Source organism: Motacilla alba, chromosome 8 (assembly GCF_015832195.1).
Source record: "Motacilla alba alba isolate MOTALB_02 chromosome 8, Motacilla_alba_V1.0_pri, whole genome shotgun sequence".
NCBI classification, from domain to species: Eukaryota; Metazoa; Chordata; class Aves; order Passeriformes; family Motacillidae; genus Motacilla; species Motacilla alba.
This window is the reverse complement of record NC_052023.1, coordinates 26689320-26709505: the sequence shown is the minus strand read 5'-3', so window position 1 is coordinate 26709505 and position 20186 is coordinate 26689320. Positions and strand designations below refer to the sequence as shown.

General features: G+C 50.7%; 1 protein-coding gene across 1 annotated transcript in view; it reads right to left on the bottom strand.

Annotated features, from left to right (window-relative positions):
- Nucleotides 1-20186, bottom strand: part of PAPPA2 (pappalysin 2) — an 89198-nt gene that overhangs the window by 65142 nt on the left and 3870 nt on the right. The window contains exon 3 of the mRNA XM_038143691.1: nt 17246-18308. Coding sequence (XP_037999619.1) covers nt 17246-18308 — 1063 coding nt within the window. The remainder of the gene's footprint in view (nt 1-17245; nt 18309-20186) is intronic.

The following is a 20186-nucleotide window of genomic DNA, read 5'->3' as shown; positions in this document are numbered from 1 at the left end:
AGAAGGATAAACAAACCTGAAGGACATACTTGTAGCATGACTCGGAAGGAATAGAAGCAAAAATTTCATAGAAATAGAGCATAAGGAGGGGGAGGGGGGAGAGAAAGTCTCCTTCACTCATCAAAGCTGCTCGGGGGACACAGACTTAAAAATAGCATCAATTCCTGACCTATGATATCTCGGAAAAATAGCCCCAAAGCCTTCCAGGCTGTCCAAATTCCAAGAGCCGACGTCAGCCCTATTCAGAGGGATATTCCTGCAGTCCCTCTTCTGGAGACATGATGTTTTTCTGGCTGTCGCCTGCCATTCCCTTGACATTAGCAACATTTTTTGTCAAGGCTTAATTATAAATAACTGTAATTTCCTCCATTGAGAGATCTGGATGGTTCAGGGATGTGCAAGGGTTAGAGGGAGCAGTTCCAGCACTGAGAGCTGCTCAGATGGGTTGGATAGGCAAGGAGAAGAAAGGACCCTAATTTCACCCGCTATGGCACAGAAAGCACAAATATCCTGCTGACATCCCCAAAGATGTGAGCAGAACAATTCTAGAATGGGCATCTCCAATTCCCCTCAAAGTACATTTCCTGCTGGCATCCTTAGGTTAGACAAGGAGCATCCAACTGGCATCTGAGCCTTTTGCTTCCTGCCAAGGTCAGGCTCTCTCTCTCCTTCAGTGCTTCTGTGATTTTCACCGAGGCGAAGGCAGGGCAGCCTTTGGTCTCCACAAACAGCCTAAATGACAGCAGTCTCCTCTGCTTCCCAAATAGTTTTCCAATGCCTCCAAGACAAACTAGATGGTATTTACAGCAGGATGGGCACTGCAACCCAACATGGAAGCACAAAGGAAGGACAGAAGGATATATGAAGGTACAGCTGTCAGCTGAGAAGCAAAACAAAAACCAACCCCAAAGAATGGTGTAGAGGACAGAAGAGATAGAGATAGGTTTGCCAGATTCAAAGTCAATGTTTTTCCAAGGGTATCCAAGAGCAGCCAGCTGTGTGGAGATACCACCTGGAGCTGGGGGAGCACTTGCAGCCCTGGAAGAGTGAAGCTTGCAAGAAGAGTATGTGCAAGAGTAGAGAGAGATTAGGGAGGGGAGCGCTATGGAATGACATTATTAGATGTGAGTATGGGAATGAACGCCATCCAAAATGATGGTATTTGAAGGGGTGAGCCCAGAAATGGTGGATTCCCTTACAGCAGGTGATATTGGATCAAAGTTCTGCTGAATGACACTCTTTGATGACCTGACACTAAGGCACCACACTGCATCCTGTTTTACTTGTATGGGACATAACAAGGGGCTGTCATCCTGTGGTGCTTCTTGCTGCTGAAAAAAGGAAAAGAAAATGGAGCAGCTTTAGTGAGTGTCACCACAGAGCAGTAGAGTCAGAGACTCCACTGCAGACCGAGAGGATCTCCACAGGCCATTTCGACCCCCTTGTTCAAAACCAGGTGTGATTAGATCACATTGTTCAAGGTCATCTGGGGCCTGAACAGCCACAAGAGGTTTCCCAAACTTTCTGGGCAACTCATTCTAGTGTTCAAGCATCCTCAAGTTAAAAAAAATTCCCATTGTCTAATCCAAATTTCTTACATCCCCAATTATGTCCATTGCTTCCTGACAATTGTCTTCTTGGAGTCCTGCTCCATTATCCCTGTGTCACCCCATCATATCAAAGGGGAAAGTCATCAAATGGCAGTAGATTTGCATGGTAAACTCTTACTGCACTAGACCTTACCTTATTAAAGTCTAAAGAACCAAAGCTCCCTTTCTGAACAGTTGAAAAATCACACTCCACCCGTGATCCCAGACCTCCCTGGAGAAGTCTCATTCTTTTCTTGTGCTTTTCCTTGGAAACTTTTGTCCTGACCACGGGGGAGACAACACCTTCCTAACCACGGTTGTAAGTCAGGCTCTGAGCTGGTTTGGTCAAAGAAGACTTGATATGCCCAGGAGAGACAGAGCTGTTGCATCTTTTCCAGCACAAATTTCTCTAAGCAACAACAGGACCATAGCTGGTGGGCAGGTGGAAGAGAGGAGAGGATCTGCTAATCCATGGGGCAGCAGAAAACACAGTCAAGCTGTAAAACAAGCGGGACATGGGAGAAGAGGGGCAAGAGTGGCACTTTTTAGTGACAGCTACACCATAACAGGAAGCCTTGGGGCCACAGGGGCCATGACCAGCAAGACACAAAATATGGCACCTCCAAATGAAAAGCAAGGCCGGCACATACCCCCTGCAGTACCATAAATCAAACTGAATTCTCTGGGTACCGCAAAGGGTGCAGCATGTAATGCCACAGGAATTCCACTGCAATTCAAAAATAGGAGACTTTTCCCTGTAGACCTTTCAGAGGGGATGTGGGAGTGGAGTTGGGTGGAAGCTGTCCAAGTGCCCTCCATGGACAACTGGAAAATACTTGAGACCCAGCCAGCTCCAGCTAACCATACAGCCTAAAGAAGTCACAGGGGATTCCTGTCTCTGCTTTCATGTCTTTCAACCACTGCAAGGAAATTCCTCTTCCTACTTCCTGCAAGCAGAGAGGCTCCCTTTTCCCCCAAACCTCTGCTTGACAAATGAGGAATCCCTCAGACTTCCCAGAAACGAGCACCAGTCTGCCAGTAACATTTTAGCGTGTGGGTAAAACATTTCTCCGAGGCTGCAAAGGGTTAATGACAAACACAGCAACCTTGTCTCTGAGTCCCAGCTCAGTCCATGAAGACAGGTGCTGATCCAAGTGGCGTGAACATTTTGGGAGAGCAGACCCTCTAAATTCATCCGTGACGGGAGATGCTCCTCCAGATGGTGAGCCAAAGTGGATATCTTCCATTTTGGCCCACCAAAGGACTCCTCTTCATGGTGAACCTTCAGCAGGGGGTCTACATAGGTGGGCCTCCACACCTGGGCTCTCTGCTTGCATAAATGAATCTTTCTTGCTAGAATTTGGGAACCCTCATCCCTGTTCTCATCACACCTCAGCCTTGCCTCCTTTCCTCTCTACCAAAGGCAGACAAAGCCACCACAAAGCATAAACACGGTGCCACCTTGGCACAGAGGATGAGCCCAGATGAGTTACTTGCTCTGCTTCCAGACGAGGCTGATGGTCATTCCTATAACTGCAGCTGCCTCATACTCTGGGTTTACCTGCCCCAAAAGTTCTGGCATTAATGCAGCTGGGGGGATGCTGTGTTTTTAAGTCCTTCTGTACTTACTGAGACTATTTGCATCCCCATGACCATGTCTGGGAGCTCTGACTCCAGTCCAGCACGCTGCTGGTACGCCACAAACATTCTCTGCCAGCATCATGACAACTTGACAAGGCAGTAACATCCAAATGACTCTCATCTGGACAGGCTTTGGTAACACAGCCAGATACAAAACACATGCAAGATGGGAAGGGAAGGCTGAGAAAGAGCCAGACATTCCCCTGGGATCACGGGAAGCACAACACTGATGGAATAATACCCTCTGTAGCGCTCAGGAGCCTTTCATCAACTTCACTGGGTGCTGGACTCCAGCCAAAGAGCAATTGAGTCCACAAGAGATGAGGATATCACACAGTTCTTGGACATGCCTGGAAAAATCCACCTCTGAGGCACTGACAGCACGAGTAGAAGAGCAGCCATCACTGGCAGGACAGTTTAAGTTTTGCATGGGTGGCTGAATATTAAGATGCCAAAGAGGGTGAGAGGGCAAAAGAGGATCCTCCAGGATCAGGAGGTTCCCTCATGTATGAGCCATTCTTGTTGGATTCAGAGGTAACTCTCAATGTCCATGGGTGAGCATGGGACTGAAGCAGTAGCAGATGCTGAAGGGTCAGAGAGCTGCATCGGCAAAAGCTGCAGGTGGGATTAAAAAGACACGTTGTAGTTCAAGGCTGTGACCCTTCCACAATAGATTTACAGGGGAAAGGGAGCTAGAGGGCTGCAGATTGCTAGCACACAGCTCTGTTACGTCAGAGGGTAGTACGCAACTTCCTGAGGTCAGATTTGGGAAAGAAATACATTAACATCAGTGTTAGACCAGAAAGCTTGCAGGGCATTTTGCCCTGAGATAGGCTGAAAAATAAGTGCTGCTAACAATGGCATGGCCCAGATATTCCTGGAAGTGTTGGCTAAAAAGTTGTTCACTAAATCATCACTGAATCAGCCAAAGGCAATGCTATTTTAGACCTGGTTTTGGTGAGCAGTGCACAAATTATGAAAGAGCAGATGAGAGAAAGAAAACTTGGCTTAACTTGTAATGAGTGGATTCAGATCAACTTAAATGGAGGGATGAACACAGGTCTTGAATGAAGAATTGAAAACCAGGACTGACCAGCAGATGCTGCTGCATCATAGCTGTCAGGGAAATGGAATTCCCTGAAATTCGGCTGACTCCAGTGAAAACAAAGAGTTAAAGATCCTTTTAGAAATAAGGGCAAAAGAAGGAAGAAGCAGATCGGCTGAGAAGCTGAAGCTCAGTGTAATTGAGATGCATCCCTGGACAAAATTACGGTATGGTCCCCACCTTTATTCCAAGTCTAACTACATGGTAGTGGAGCAGAGCTCAAGATAAAGACAAAAAAAAAGAAAAAAAAAAAGGTGGCAGCAGTTGGATGGGGGCTGAAGTGTCAGTGGGACTGGGTGGATGACAGACCTCTGGGAAGGTGACAAGTTCCAACTCCAAAAGTGTGGGATGTAGGAATATAGAGCAAGGGGCAAAAAGCAAAAGGGAAGAGTGCAGAAATACAAACATTCATAGGTAAAACTCAGTGGATGTAGTGCATTTGTAGGGGAAATGCCACCTTGGATCCAGAAGGACTGACCACAGGACACAAGACTGCTGAATAGTAGATATGGTACGTGCAGAGATGTCTGAGAGGGTGAACAAGGATCACAATGAGACACGCTGATCGGGTTGTCCTCTCTCTGAAGTCTTGTTCCCACCTGGTTCTCTTATCTTTAAAGGGGATGAACTGTTTTTGTGGTTCTAAGAGAGTGCTCTTGAAAACTCCCTGCATGGAAGTGAATCCCTCCCAAATGAGCTTTGAGCCAGTTGCAATTTACTCTTCAAAAATCTAAAACCTTTGTCTTAGCACTAACCACCAGCACTGCAGCAGAATCCAAAATCCACAATGTTGTGATCACTGCAGGCAAAACTACCACTAGCCAAGCTATTACAAGCCAGGTGTGATTGGTTTGTGAGTAGCAAGTCCAGCAGTGCCTCATTCCTGGCTGGCACATCCAACACTTGCATGAGGAGCAGTCCTCTACACACTCCAGGAAACTTATGGATGATCTGTGAGCTGCTGTATCATTCTACCAACAGATATCTGGGTAATTGAAGTCACCCAGAAGGACAAAGTTCTGATGACTCAGAGCTTAAATTACTCAAATATTGCTTTGCTGGCCATATCATCTTGGTTTGGAGGTCAATAGCAGATCCCTACTGTAATATGTCCCTTGGAGACAGCCCCTCTGATCTTGGCTCAGAGGCATTTGACAGGACTTCCACAATTATAACAGCTGACTTCCATAAGCCAGCTTCCATTCAAAGTTCTCCTTAACACAGAGCAAAGCCACAGTCAGGCATCAAGGAGCTGTCTTTGCCTCTGGCATCGGAGCAGGACACCTGGCTTTAGAGGAAAGCTGTGTTAATTCCTCCCTATCAGCCTGCCCAGAGACTGTTTGCTTTTCTGCCACATGCTGCTTTCCTCTCTGGATCTTGTTATAGTTCTGTTGACAGCTTACATGCAGGGCAAGAGGGCAGAGATCAATTTTAAGGCTGGTTGCATGTTGGTACTCATGTTTTAGGGTCTGAACTGAGGATGGTCCCCCACTTGTGCTGAATACATGAGAATAAGCCTCAGGAGAGGTTAACCCCCAGCTGTGCTCTCACACCATAGTGGGCGCCCTCAGGACACCAGTGCCAACGGGGTGCACATGTGCATCAAATGCTGGGATCACAGAAAAACACTGGGTCTGTGATATTTGTACCCTGAGGGCAGGGCTGGCTCACTGCCTCACTCAGCAGCTTGCTGCCATGCACATAATGGGCACCACAGCCTGTCCAAGGGCCTCTGGGGATGGCTGTGCTGGGAATCCCAGCACATCTCCATGTGTCTGTGCAGGCTTCCCAGATAGTACTGAGCTACCACCAGCCCTTTGGAGGAAGTAAGGTTTTGGAGACATACTCACTGGGACTCAGACACCAGAATTTTGTTCAAGTTGCTTTTCAGTTTCAAAAAAATAAAAAAAAAATAAAAAAAGCTAATGGTTGTTGCTATTTGATAGACCTGTAGTCATTCTCTCCTGAGCTCCTGGAGGAGTCAGTCCTGCACAGCCAAAATCACCAAGGCCAACCACCAGTAACCCCAAGTGGTCCTGCTGCATGACACAGACCCCACTGTAAGAGAAAGTCCTACAACAATTGTTCTAGGGATAGCTGTCTACACTCCATCCAGGAACAGGAACCCACATGCTCCTCTCCACTTGCCTCAAATTAAATTCTCTTAGGGAGGAAAGGACCAATTCACTTCATTGCCTCCTCCGCTCCCATCACAAATACCATCCAACATCACCACATTGTTGGAGGGGAAGGGGTGTGTTCTCCATGAGTGGCCTCACGGAAGCATCAAGACATGGCCCCATAGCACAGACATCATCCCCAACAAGAGAGGTCTCGGGGAGACAGCAGCAGGAAGGAGTGCTGGATCAGGCACACACAGCAGAGAAATCCAGAGCTGTGGGAGGGAGCAGAAGGCTGCAGTGAAACTGATTGAAGGAGGCATGAAGGGAGACAAACAAGGGAAGCCTGGCCTCTGGCTCTGCAGGGACTGCCTGACCTCTCCTCCAAGGGGCACGGCAGCTTTGGGCTGACGCCGGCAGCGAGCCTGCGGCCTGAGAGCTGCTGATGTCTGCCAGAGATGGCAAGCAGCAAAGCCCTAATCTGAAAGGACAGCTGGATCACAAAGCTCCCCATGCTTCTCTGCCAAGCCAAGATGTGGGACCCCTTCCTTCTGCATTGCTCTTCCCCCAGCCTGGGTGCATGTCCTGAAAACCACTGCCCGTTCCCCTCTACTCTGCTCTTGTGAGACCCCACCTGCAGTGGTCCAGAGCTGGGGGTCCCAAGCTGCAGCATTTGGGGCTATCAGAATAAGGCAAATGTGGACCTGTCAGGGGGAGCCCAGAGGAGGCCACAGAGGTGTTCAGAGGGCTGGAGAACCTCTGCTGTGCAGACCTAGGCAACACAGGAAACCCTGTGCCACCAAGAAAATGGTCCACAAATTTAGCATTTCTTACAGCACTTCAGCCCTAAAGCATCATTTGTTTCTGCCAAACAACCAAACTCTACACACACTTGAAATTTAATTCCAAATAGGCTAAATGTTCCCAAAAAGCTCCTGCAGGAGTCTGGCTTTGAGCTTGTGTTAGCACTAGTGATTCAACCCATGAACCTTCCTTTTCACCCCTCAGGGAAGACAAATCCATGCAAGTCCCATAAACTTCCTGACTTATATGACAATTCTCATGTTGCTTAAGCATAATGGGCCATCAACTTTCCCCTGGGATAAATTTGGCCTGGCAAACTGTCTTTTAGTGCTCTACATCTTGGGGGAGTTGATAGCATTTAGGGTTTGTTTTAATGGGAGTCAGTAGCCATGATCAATTGTAAGAGCTCTATTTCCACGGAAATGGGAATTTAATAGATTTTTGAAAATGCTGGTTATTGACCCAATGGGCCTTAATGGCTTAAAAACAATCTGATTGTAGTGTGTATGAGTAAATGTGTGTGATTTTCAAATGAATACTGGAATAGGTAGTAAAAACCCATTTAAATTGCAGGAACCTGGTCAATAGGGAGTCTCCATTTGCGTGCTTGGCTTTTCTATTTCTATCCGAGTGAATCACGGCCATCTCTTCCTCGGAGAGGCTCACCATTTCCTCACGGCTGAGATCATCCTAAAGCACGCGGCCCATCTGAGCCCCAGGAGGGTCTGGGGATGTCTTTCATTAGACCAGGCAATGATGCAGAGTTCTCAGAACAGCCGGGCTCCCAGATGCTTCCACGGTGGGAGCAGAGCATGCACGGACCATCTCCCATGGATGATGCACCCATTGCTCACAGGACAGCTCCTTGGGAGCTGAAAAGACATGTGTGCCTCAGACTCTTGGGTTTAAACTCAACCTACAGGCTCCCAGCTGACCATCCTTCAGGGAAATTCCCAGGCAGAAATCTTGGTTTGTCTGGGGTTGACACATATCAAAGACATCAACAGGAGTGAACTCCAAAGGAATGCACTAATTGTTAAGAAGCCATGGACAGACTAAACCCTGATATTTATTCCACAGAGCCTGTGAGCACTGACTGAAGCCCCCCTGCTCCAACTAGGGCATGTATTAAGGGTTATCATCCCCAAAAGCCCTCCAAGGTCTACCAAGCACAAGGCTGTGGTCATTCCTCCTTTTTCCCATCACTGGAGCAGCTCCTTCGTGGCTGCCTTTTTTGTGAGGCTGCAGGAACGCAGAGGCCCAAGATTTTGACCTGTTTGAAACCAAACTGTGGGTTCAGCCACTACAAAGAAGAGATCCAAGGACGTGTGCAGCTACGGCAGGGCTGGGTGAGGGTCATGGCAAGATCCCTTAGAATAAAGCAGAAAAAATCCCCAAGAACCTGAAAATTCACAAATTTCAAAGGGACATCTGTTCTCCTGATCCCTCTAACCTTCCCCTGCAAAAATACAGTGAAGCAGCACTTAGAGAGTTCAGAGCCACAGACTGTTGCCTCTTGTCCTCATCAGTGGAATAAGCAAAGGAGACAAACACCGCAGCTCCCCACAGGCTTCCAACCACAGTAATGCATCTCCCACTTCCATGTTCAAGTATCATGGGTTGGTTTAGGTTGGAAATGACCTGAAAGACCATCTCATTCCACCCCTCTGCCATTAGCAAGGACGCTTTCCATTAAACCAGGTTGCTCCAAGCCCTGTCCAGCCAGGCCTTAAACATTTCCATGGATGGGGCAGCCAGAGCTTCTCATAGACATCATCCTTGACACCATGAAAAGAGCTGTAGTTGCAGGGAGTTAGTCAAAAAAATTCAAAAGAATGAGTTGAAGATCTAGTTTGGAACCATGGAGGGGAAGAAAAAGCGCTCTGCCTGGGAGAAAGGCAGTGAAGCAGCAGGTCAGGAAAGAGAGGAGTCCAGCCTTGCCCTCCAAAGCCCAGCCGAGGCAGCATCCCAGCTCCAGCACCCACCAGCAGCTTGGGAGACACGTGCTATCCACAGCACAGGGTAAGCCCTCACCTTCCTTTGGCATGGCCAGAGCTGGCTGGAGTTACACAGTGTGTGGGAGAGAGGGCAAGCAAGAAGCAGCAGGGGAAATGCAGAAATATGTTTGCAGCCCTGTGTGGTTTTGGGAGGCAGGACTCAACGGTGGCAAGTTATTCTAGAGCCTGTTCCAAGCTAAACAAAGTCAGGGATGGTTCCCTTTCTGTCTGGATTGTTTGTTTCTAAGCAAAATGAGAAAAAAAACCCAGGCCAGGACAAACTTTTACAGGTCTTTTTTGCCTAAGGTTGCACAGATCAGCCTTGTCCCACCTAAGCTACAAGAACAGATCTGTACATCAGTTATCTTACTTTTTGCCTACAACAAAGTAATGTTCCAGGCTTAGGGAGGACTTACATTTTTGGAACACAGCTTAGGGTCACCAGGAACCCAAATTTCACTATCAATTTTTATAGTGCAATTCACAATCTGCCGAGGTATGGGAGAGGGGATAACCCCAGGGGGTGCAGTTCTCCTGCCCCACCACTGCATGGGCTGCACATGGCTGAGCAGTGTCTCAGTGCCAGCAGGCTCATTAAAGCCCTCCAGACAGAGGGGAACGCTGCAACTTTTCTCCTTGTGTTTAGCCAGGACAGAGAAGCTTCATCTCCTTTCATTAAATGCCTCTCCTCCCTACCCAGGAGCTGGGAGGCAGAAGGGCCAGATGCCAGCACTAACGGCAGCACCTCATTGCTGCATGAGTGGGGGAAGATGTCCATGACTTCTGTGCCTCAGTTTCCCTGGCTGATGATTACCTTTGCCCCCAGCACAGGCAGGTGTTTGCAAGCATCTTGAAAGATGTGACCTCTGCTGTGCAGGGTTTTCACAGGAGCTCAGAGAAGTGAGGCACCCACATCTCACTGCTGTTCAAGGGAAAGCAAGTGTCCTGCTCTTCCCAAATGTCTCCTCCTCTCTCACAGCACCCTGCTCCACGGGATAGAGCTCAGCTATAGGGAAAGAGGGAGACCAGTGGACTGGGTGAGATGGTGAAGGTGACCCTACAGCACACGTGGCAGTGAGGATCTGCCACAAGCTGCCTAAAGCCAAAGAGCTGGGACTGGTGCACATCACCTTCAGCACCAGGCCTCAGCAGAGGGACTGTGTGGAAATCTGCGCTGGAATCAGTCAAGGCTGGAGAGAAACATGGACTGAGGTGTATCAGGAGGCAGCTTGGTCACCTCCTGACAGAAGGCATGGCTGATGGAGGGGCCAGACCACAAACTGGTTTCTGCATGGATGCAAAAGGCAGAGCCCTGAGCTTGAGGCCATCTCCAGAAACAGCCAAAGTGACAAGGAGGTAAAAAAAAAAATCAGTCTCTCTTCTTCATCCAGCCTCCTTGACAAACAGGGCAGCAGAAAAGGCACCACAAACACTGCAAGGTTGGGGAAGGATTTCTGCTGGTGCCAGACAAGCCTGCAGCCAGCTGCAATGGGCATCCCCATCCACCAGCAGGGCAGCATAGGCAATAAAAGGGTGGCAGAAGACCAGGGTGCCACCCTTCCAGTCCCTGGCCTGTCACTTCTGTTCAGATTCCTGGGCACTGGCAGGATAGGAATGCTTTAACAGGCAGGCAGTGGATCAATTTGCTGAGCAAGGATGATGGTCCCAGGGCATTAAGATAACTGCTCAAGAAGAAGCACACAGCCCTGTGGTCAATAAGCCCCTCCTCGTGCACTCTTCACCACGATGGCAATGTCTAGTCTTCCCAAAAGATCCAAAACTTTGCTACATTCACCCTAAACTTCTCACTGAAGGGCAAAATCTTAAAACCATGATATTGGTAGGGAAAGGGATTGAGACAGAGGAAATCTGTTCTAGCTAAACATCTCCAACTTGCTTTTTCTATGTATTTTTTTGTTTGTTTTGTTGGGTTTTTTTAGGGTAAAACCAAGTCCCAAGCCTCCAACTTTTTTTAGATCCAGGCAACTGGGTGTCCCAGCCAGAGCACGAAGTGCACAAGCCAGTGTTCTAAAAATGCCTTCCTCACAGATATAAAAAGGACATGAGATAATTTGTTGGGGAAATGCTGTAGTGTAACAATCATACATTAAATGAAAAAAATAAAACCAAGGCTGCCTCTCATAACAAGCACAGCCCATGAGAGGCAACAGTCACAAACATTCAGCATCCTCATCCTTCTTAAAGCCTCCAAAGCAAGTCCTCTGCTTCACACCATCTCAGTTGGTTTGGGTGGTGCTGGACTCATTCCCTCTCACCCCACTGCCCTCTGGAAAGGGGCAATTTGATTTCCTAAATAACAGTGCTGGCTGGGCCAAGGAAAACTAGGAGCAGTATGTTCACTTAAAGACTCCCCTGGTTGTAGCTCAGGCTGCCAACCCGAGGCAGATTAAATCATCCCAGAGACCCTGTCAGCTCCAGCCGCCGGGTGTCCCTCCGATGGCTGCCAAGCTCCTGCCACCCCGGCTCCTGGGGTCTCACGGCCTGGCCAGGGCCTCGGCTGGTGTCCTCCACCCACAGGCAAGGCTACAGTAGGATGAGGAGGAGCCCTGGGGAGGCCTAACAAAGAGTGACCCCTCCCAGCCATGGGACACACGCTGTTCCTTCACAATTGCCATCCCAACACAATCGGCCCCCCTCGAGTGAGCCCCCGAGTCGGTGGTGTTTTCGAGAACAATAGCTCACATCTGGGACAGCTGTTTTCCCCAAAAGCACCCGGGCTGCCTACAGCCACTGGGCAGGGGTCCTGTGCCCTCGCTCACACGCAGATCATGTTCTCCCTCTCCCACAGAGATGTGGTCACCCCTGGGGGAACCGAGCAGGTTCCTCCAGGAACTCGCTGCCTGGCAGCTCCATGCTCACAGGAAGGCTGATGGGAGTGAGTGAGACTCATCCTCCCGCTGAGGCTCGTTGGAAATTAACCCCTGAACTTTCTACCTTGGCAAGAAAAGAAGTGCTTTACTGTGATTTTATTTCCTAGTTTACCACCTGAAAAAAAAAGCAGGGAAGATTTGTGCACATCAACAAGATGGGACTGGGAACTCCCCTCATAGCTGAACACCTCTACACTCTCGAGCTGCTCTTCCAGCCTCACAGGGTAACACAACCCTGACACCACCAGAAGGGGGTATCACATGGAGCCCTCTGCCTTCGGAAAGTGCTCCTGAGAGCCTGCACAGGCCCTTGGAGGGCAGCACCTTAGTACTTAGTTATTTCCTTCTGGAAAGAAGTAATTTCCACAATCCCACTGTCCTCCAGTTGGACGGGCTGAGTCAGACCCTGGTGTGCCTGCCTTAGAGGGGGTCTCCATGCTGGAGCCCCCATCACCCCCTCCTCTGCCACAGCAATGCAGTCTCACACCATCCCAAGTCCTCTCTCTTGGCAGCAAAACCCCACTGCTGGGCTCCTGCAACTAAGCAGGGGTAACATGCCAAATACTCTCCAATCAGAGAATATCTATCTCCACACTAGCAAACCTTCTTTCTCGTGGTTGTCCACCAGAGACTTTTAGTGAGGTTAATCTGGACCAGCTTTTGAAGGCAAGGCTTAAACTGCAGGAGGCTCCCAAGCAGCCCTAACCCAATTAAGCACCAGTCCCTTAGGAGGGAGGCCAGCTAAGCTTGCGTTAAAGCCCATAAAGTGTCCAGTTAATCAGGTACATTTTAACATCCCAGCTTTGGTCATCCCAGCAGAGGCCCCCAAGCCTGGAGACACCTCATCATTTTTCACCTCCTTTTGTCACTTTGGTTATTTCTGCCATTACTTTGGGCAGCAAGATGAAAGGCCCAGCAGCTCTGCCCTTACCCACTTTGCTCTCCAGACTCCCCTCCGGTTTTTCTTTTCACATTAACTGTGTCACACACCAGATTCTCGTTGACTAAGTGCCCGAGGGGGACCCTCGCTGAGTGTTAATTGCTGCTAATGAGCTGTTGCTGCTTTCCTTCCAAGAGCACCAATTACACAGCACTCAAGCTCTGCAAGAGGATGAGAGCCTGCAGAAAATTAAGGCAAATTTTACTCCAGACCCCGACATTGGACTGCCAGCAACTCCTGGAAAATGCTTCAAGTCAAGATAAAACTGGGTGAAGGATGACAGTCAGTAACTCTCCTGATGTTGCCTGTGCCCTTGTTCCTCATAAGGTGGACCAAGGGTGAATGGGAAGTCTGTGACTTGCTTCCCGTGTCTCCTGTTCGGCTGCCTTGCAGGGATGTCTGCACACAGCTCTCCACCTGAGTTCTTGCTTAAGTCTCCCTCCTGCCACAAATGCACAGTCCCACTGGTGGGTTTCACCTGTGGGTGGTGGCCCAGCTGTCTCATGGCACAGTAGGATTTGTCTGGTTCCATGTGCTACCAGAGCAGGTGCAGGAGGGACTCAGCAGTGTGGGTCAGTGCCCACTGATATCATTTCAGCACCAGCCCTTACCCTGGCTTCTGCCTCAGCCACAGCTGGCTCCATTCCCACCAGAGTTTCCACAGAACCTTGGCATGGAGTGGGTTGGAAAGGGCCTTAAAGATCAACTCATTCCAACCCTTCAATCAAGATCAACTCATTCCTGCCCTTCCAAAGGCAGGGACACTCTCCAGGATCCCAGGTCCATCCAGCCTGGCCTTGAACACTGCCAGGGACAGGGCAGCCACAGCTTCTCTGGGCAACCTCTGCCAGGACCTTATCACCATCACAGGGAAAAATTTCCTCCTGATATTTAATCCAAACCTGACTCCTTCAGCTTAAACCCATCGTCTCTTGTCATGTCACTAAATACCCTTGTAAAAAAAAAAAAAAATCCTTCTTTCCAAATCTCATTTCCCTCCCCTGGGTGAGGGTATAAGCTGGCACCAGCTGTAGCCCTGGAATTATAATGAGAAGTTCACCAGCTAAGAAGCACTGAAGCCACCCACCACTGTTCCTCAGCTTTTTCCTCTAATTTACCTCTCTCTAAGCTGCAGCCCAAGAGGGAATTTTAAATCAGAAATGTGTTAAGATGGAAAAAGCTTCCGCTTGAGTGCTTACAATTGTGAAGGACAAGACGTGGTGTTGAGACCCTTCACCAAAATATATTGAATCTGTCTACAGTGCTGGTAAGAAATTGCACAGCATCTCACTCTGACTTTCTCAATTCAGTTATTTCTGGCTGTAGTAAGAAGCGTGCACATACAAATCACTCTTTGAGAAAGCCTTGACATGAAATAGAGATTATTTAACCCATGAAAAAAGATCCTAAGATTTTTGGTCTTGCCATCTAGATCTGCAAGGAGATGCAGAGGTCACCTGCAGTGGGTGTTCCCTCTCTCCTGATTGTCCCAAAGCCACAGCTCCCTCCTGGGCTCTGGCACAGGTATGAGGAAGTACAGACGTCTGGGTGAGCAGCAGCCAGCTTGCTCTCCTTCAGTTACAGACCCAAAGCTGTTGTTTGCATCACAGCACCTGGCTCCTATCGTGCTGCCTTTCTGCAGTTTGTTAAATTTTATTTCACGTTATTTCTTCTGTTTTGGCTTCCACCCTAAAAATCCTTCTGTAAGTTCTCCAGCTGCCCTGCTCATTTAACTACAATACCTTACAGCAAACGCAGCAGCACTCAGCTCTGCCTGAACAAAACCCCCCAGGCTGAGGTCCCCTGCTTCTGTGTCTTGGGGTTCACCCACCAATTTTGGGGCAACGCCACAAACCTGGCCACGCTCTTTGGCAAGCACAAGTTCACCTCAGTTTTTCCCAAACACCTACTATTTTCCAAGCGGTTTTCCCACGAACAGATATATTCTTCCCCAGAAACCATCCTCAGTAGGGATGAGCACAGGGAGGGTGGATGCCCACCAGCATCACCAGACTGGACGGGGCTTTGAGCAATCTGGTCTAGTGAAAGGTGTCCCTGACCATCACAGGAGGGGTGGAACTGCATGCACTTAAAAGTCCTTCCCACCCAAACCATTCAATGACTCCTTTTTCCTGTGATCTCTGAAGAAGCCAGCCAAAAGCAGCTCAGAAGACCTCAGTGGCTGCAGGATTCAACCCATGCCCCCTCATTTCCCAAATGCCAGGCACACTGGATTTCATTTTTCTGAGTTTAGCCTACAATCAATCATTCTTGTTCTCTGTGCAGACCAATGAGGTCTGCGGAAAGAAAATTGCAAAAGATTTGTTATTTCCCTAGTGTTCCCATTTTCCCATTCCTTTCCCACAGAAGCAAGGGGTTTTTTTGTTCTGTTTTGTTTTGTTTCCCAACTTTCAGGGGAAAATCCTGACAAATGGAAGTCCTGATTCATACCAGCAAAAATTTGGCCTTTTTCAATTTAAGGTGGAGCCCTTCTTGTCTGAGGATGAAAACATTTCTCTAACTGCACACAGGCAAGGACAGAGCCTTTGCCCTGCCAAAGCCAAGGCCAAGTGGTGCTGGGTGCTGATGGCCACCACAAGAGGAGAGTTGTTGTGGAAGCTTTTCATCTGCTCCATAATCAGGAAAGCACTTCCATGCTGGCTCACAGCATGGGAAACAAGGGGACAGGTGGTCACAGGGTGGCAATGGTCACCAAAGAGACTTCCAGAGGTGGGAAAACATCTGGGGAGGGTGGCTTGGGCAGGGACACGGTGTGATGCCTCTCTGTGCCACTGGGATGCACTGGAAGAAAGGCTCCCCGTCCTCCTCCTGGGTTTTCTCAGGCAACTTAAGGATGAGTGAGAAGGACTCAGGAAGGGAGGAGGGAAAGTGCTGCTCCTCTCTATCACCACTGCCCAAGCAGAGATGCCTCCTTCCTCTGTTCCCTGCCTGGGAAGGAGCAGAGAGAAGAAGCAGATTTAGGGAAAAGGGGTTCATGGCTCACAGCCTATCTGCTCCCACGGCCCAGGGAAAGAAAAGCGAAGGAGAAAGAAGATCAAAGGGCAAATGTGTCCCTAAAACCCTCCCTTGTAACTTTTCTTGACAGATGCTGCCATCTGTGCTGCACCCCTCCTGCTCCAGTGGGCACCTCTGCCTGTCACCAGGAGAAAACAGCAGCAAATGAGTTTTCTCTGACACTGGGACAGAAACAAAAAAGGAAAAGCCATGACTTTTTTTTCCTCTTCCCCATCTCCATACAGAAAGTACATTTAGCAGAGTCCTGAGGGCTGGAAGCCATCAACAGGGCTGTCGGCACTTCAGAGGCTCCAGCAAGGAGAGCAGGTGGGTGCAAGTCACCGACTGCACCCAGGACACTGTTCCAAACAACCCGGGGTCCCCCATCATGTGAATGGGTCTTCCTCTTCATCCCCCCGCCTTGCTGCTGACTCCAAAGACCCCTGGGAGAGCAAGGGCCCCCTAACACAGCATGTGGATGCTCCATGGGTTTTAGTCCACGGGGATTTTCAAGGTATTTTGCACCTGCAGCACACAGTAAAGGCACACATCCTCCTCCAACCAAGGGAATTTCCTTATGGGCAAGATTCAGGAAGGCTTATGCACACCTACCCACACCTTTCCAAATCCTGCACCTCACATCTAACGCTGCTGGGCTGCCTCCTTCTCCCCACTCCAGCAATCAAGAAAAGGCATTTTGAACACAAATTAGGAAATCAGACTTTAGACACATCAAAGGATGGTGGGAAAGGGCAGCAATTCCTCAACTACATGCCATGCAGGGGGTCAGGGTAAGCAATATCCTTTGCACGGGCTGGTCTGCCCACCCCTGGGATGCCCACATTCCCACTGGCATGTAAACAGAGGCTGGCAGCTCTGCACTGGGAATTCCCCTGGGCAGGGGGGAGCAGTGTCCCTGAGGGAAAAACACTCACTGGCAGGGTTTCACAGAAGGGAGCCATGTCACACCATAGGATTTACTTCTTTCGATGGCAAACACACCCATCCCATGGGAAAACACCCCTCTGCCTTCCCACACTGGAAAGCCACTGGTCGGAAGCAATACCCAGGCGCAGAGCGGGTGTTGGGGAGAGGGTGCATCCCATCCCTTGACGTACCACCCCCCACAAGCCCCACGCCTACCGCTGGGGTGAGTCAGGGTCGAAGCAGGTCCTGGCCACGTCGGTGGCCCGCGGGTCGCAGCAGTCGCCGTCATCGAAGTCGTCCAACATGTTGTTGCATTCCATGTGGCAGACGCCGTCGCGGCGCTTCCAGGAGAAGCAGCGGCCGGGCCTTCGGCAGTCGCCGCCGTCGTAGCCGGTGAGGGGATGCTCGCACTCGGGGTCACAGCGCTCGTTGCCCACCTTGCTGGGCTCGCAGCCCAGGAGGACGGCGCGGCGGCGCAGAGAGGAGTTGTGTACCTCCAGCAAGCTCAGCTGCCAGGAGATGTTGTAGGGCTGGAAAGCTTCGCTCAGAGCCCGGTGCTGCCGCCAAATCTGCTCCCAGCTGACCGTCGGCCGCCCGCCGTCGTCCTCCGCCAGGTTCACCACGCGGTACCGCACCACCTTCCAGCTGCGCAGCGGCCAGTGCTGGTTGTAGTGGGACACCAGCTCCACGTTATCGCAGGCAGTCTGCCCGCAGCCAGGGGGGCCCAGCGGCCGCAGGATGGGGGCCGGTGGGGACAGCAGCACCCACTGCTGGGGGAAGGCACCCTCCCGGAAAGGCATCCAGCATTCCTCCGGGGTGGCAAAGCCAGCGGCCAGAGCCAGCCCTGCCGTATCCCCAGGCACCTCCTCTAGAAAGGAACGCTGGAGGTGGGACTGGGACAGGGCACCACGCCACAGGGCCAGCCCAGCCAGGTGTCCCCGGAAAGTGTGGGTGGTCCCCCAGGCATCCCCTCCCAGCAGCAGCGTGTGACAGGAGGACATGAAGGCACTGTGCAGGGGTCCCTCCTGCCCGCCGGAACGGCCGACCCGCACCCCATCGACGTAGAGGGCCATCCAGCGCCCATCGTAGCTGGCGGCCAGGTGTGTCCATGCCTCAGGGCGGTAGCGGTCGTGGGAGGTCACCTCGGTGGCACTGGCTGCCCGGTCCGTGCGGAGGGAGAAGAAGAAGCGGGCGTCCTTCTTGCCACCGAGCTGCAGGGCGCGGATACCCAGTGCCCAGCCCTTGTCGCTGGCTGAGTGCGAGCAGTTGTTGAAGACACCTGCAGCAGGTCGGGGACAGGGATGGAGAGAGAGAGGACAGCTGGTAAGGACCGGAGAGCGTCACCACTCCTCCCTGGAGCACAGGCTGGGTCCTCGGCAGCAGGTAAGTGAAGGTGGTCAGAGGCTGGGCAGTGGGTGCTCTGCCAGGGGTGACACCCCAGCCCCCATTCCAAATCATTTGGATGAGTAGGTGGAGCAGCCAGGAAGAATGGCAGAGCCAGAGAGGCAGGATGGAGAGGGGAGGAAGAGCGTGGATGGGAGGAGAGGCTGAAGAGCGAGGTGTTTCTGAGTTGCTCTCTGTAGGAGTGCTCTGGCGGGATGGGATTAAAGGCTAAGCTTTTTATCTGTGAGCCAAAGCTTTTAAGAATTAGAGCACAGCAACCCAAAGCAATACAAGCTCCTCCAGGGACTGCTTCCCCAACAGCTTCCAGACAGATTTACAGCTCTCGTTTATGCTCCAGTTTCCCTCCCAGTCATGCATCCAGTGCTGGCGGGAGAGGGCTGTGCTGCCTCCAGCCTGGCGAGTGCACTCCTCAGCCCCTAAGGTCACCTGAACACAAATCCACTCCCAGGAAAAGCCTCCCCCTCTGTGCCTGAGCATGCTGCAAACCTGTTTTAGGCTGGGCAAGACCTGGAGCTGTGCTGACTTTCCCCCAGACTGCTGAGTGCCCACGGCAAAGAGCCAGAGGCTTTCAGGCACGGAATGCCATTGGGAATCAGTGGCCATAAGGCACTTAAACACTGTCAAGGATAAAGGGACCTGCTGCTTGATATAAATGCCTCTGGGCTCCTAAACCACCACAGCCAGGGTGCTCATGCAGGTCATTGGCTGAGGTGAATGAGCTTGAAGTCACTCTTTGAGCGACCAGTGGTGTCTTCTGGGGACACCCTGGTCTCCCATTTATCACCCCTACAAACAGTGTCCCAGTGCTGATAAAACCTGCTGCCATGCCCAGAGACTCTTTATATGTTCCTGCTGCGGTATTTCATATCCTCCATCCTGCTTTTCCTGCCCCTCACTGTGCCATTCCCATCACATACACTGCCTGCCCATCCTCGTGGCATCAGGACCTTGTGGTCCAAATCAAAGCACTCCTGCCTGTGCCACTGTCTTGCCTGTCCCTGTGGATGCCCCACTTGCTGCCAGAATTGTGAAGAGGCCAGTAGAGAGAAGCAGAGGTGAAGAACAGAAGGAGCTCCAGGAGGAGCAGGATCTCCTGGCTCTCATCCAGGGGATGTGTCTGAAGCCAGGTTACCATGACCCCACGTTTACACCCCTTATAAAGACGATTGGCAAAAGGCCACATCAAGCCCTGCTGCACCCCAGGAAGCAGCATCCCTCCCTCCATCCATCACTTTCACCAAGGGCGAGATGGGTGGTGGCCTCTAAACCATCCCACGGCCGTCACCACCCTGGGCATGGATCCCTGTCCCTGCTCACTACAAAGGCAGCCTCGCACAAAGCCTCCGTGGGCGGATGGGCTTTGGCCAGCTCTTGTTTTTGGGTGGATTGTGAAAGGGAAGCACAAAGACCAGGGGAAGCTGAGACCAGGAGAAGCCAAAAAGCAGGAGGCCAGCAAAGGAACCTTGCAGAAGTGAGAAGGCAAAGCTGGAGAGTACTTTTGGGCTGGGTGCTGGCTGAAACATACTGAGACCTGCACACTCGAAAACCATCTTTTGGTCCTCACTGGGGTTGAGGAAACAGGGCTTGGTACCTTCTCGCTTGGGAAAACTCATGCAGTTCACCTTGAAATTATTTCAGAGTGCCCCAAATTTGATTAAACCCCAAGACAAAAATGGGAAAAACAGCAGCAGGGGTGGAACAGCCCCTGGGATGAGTGTAAGCTATCACCCTCACAAGCCCATGCTGGAGCCAA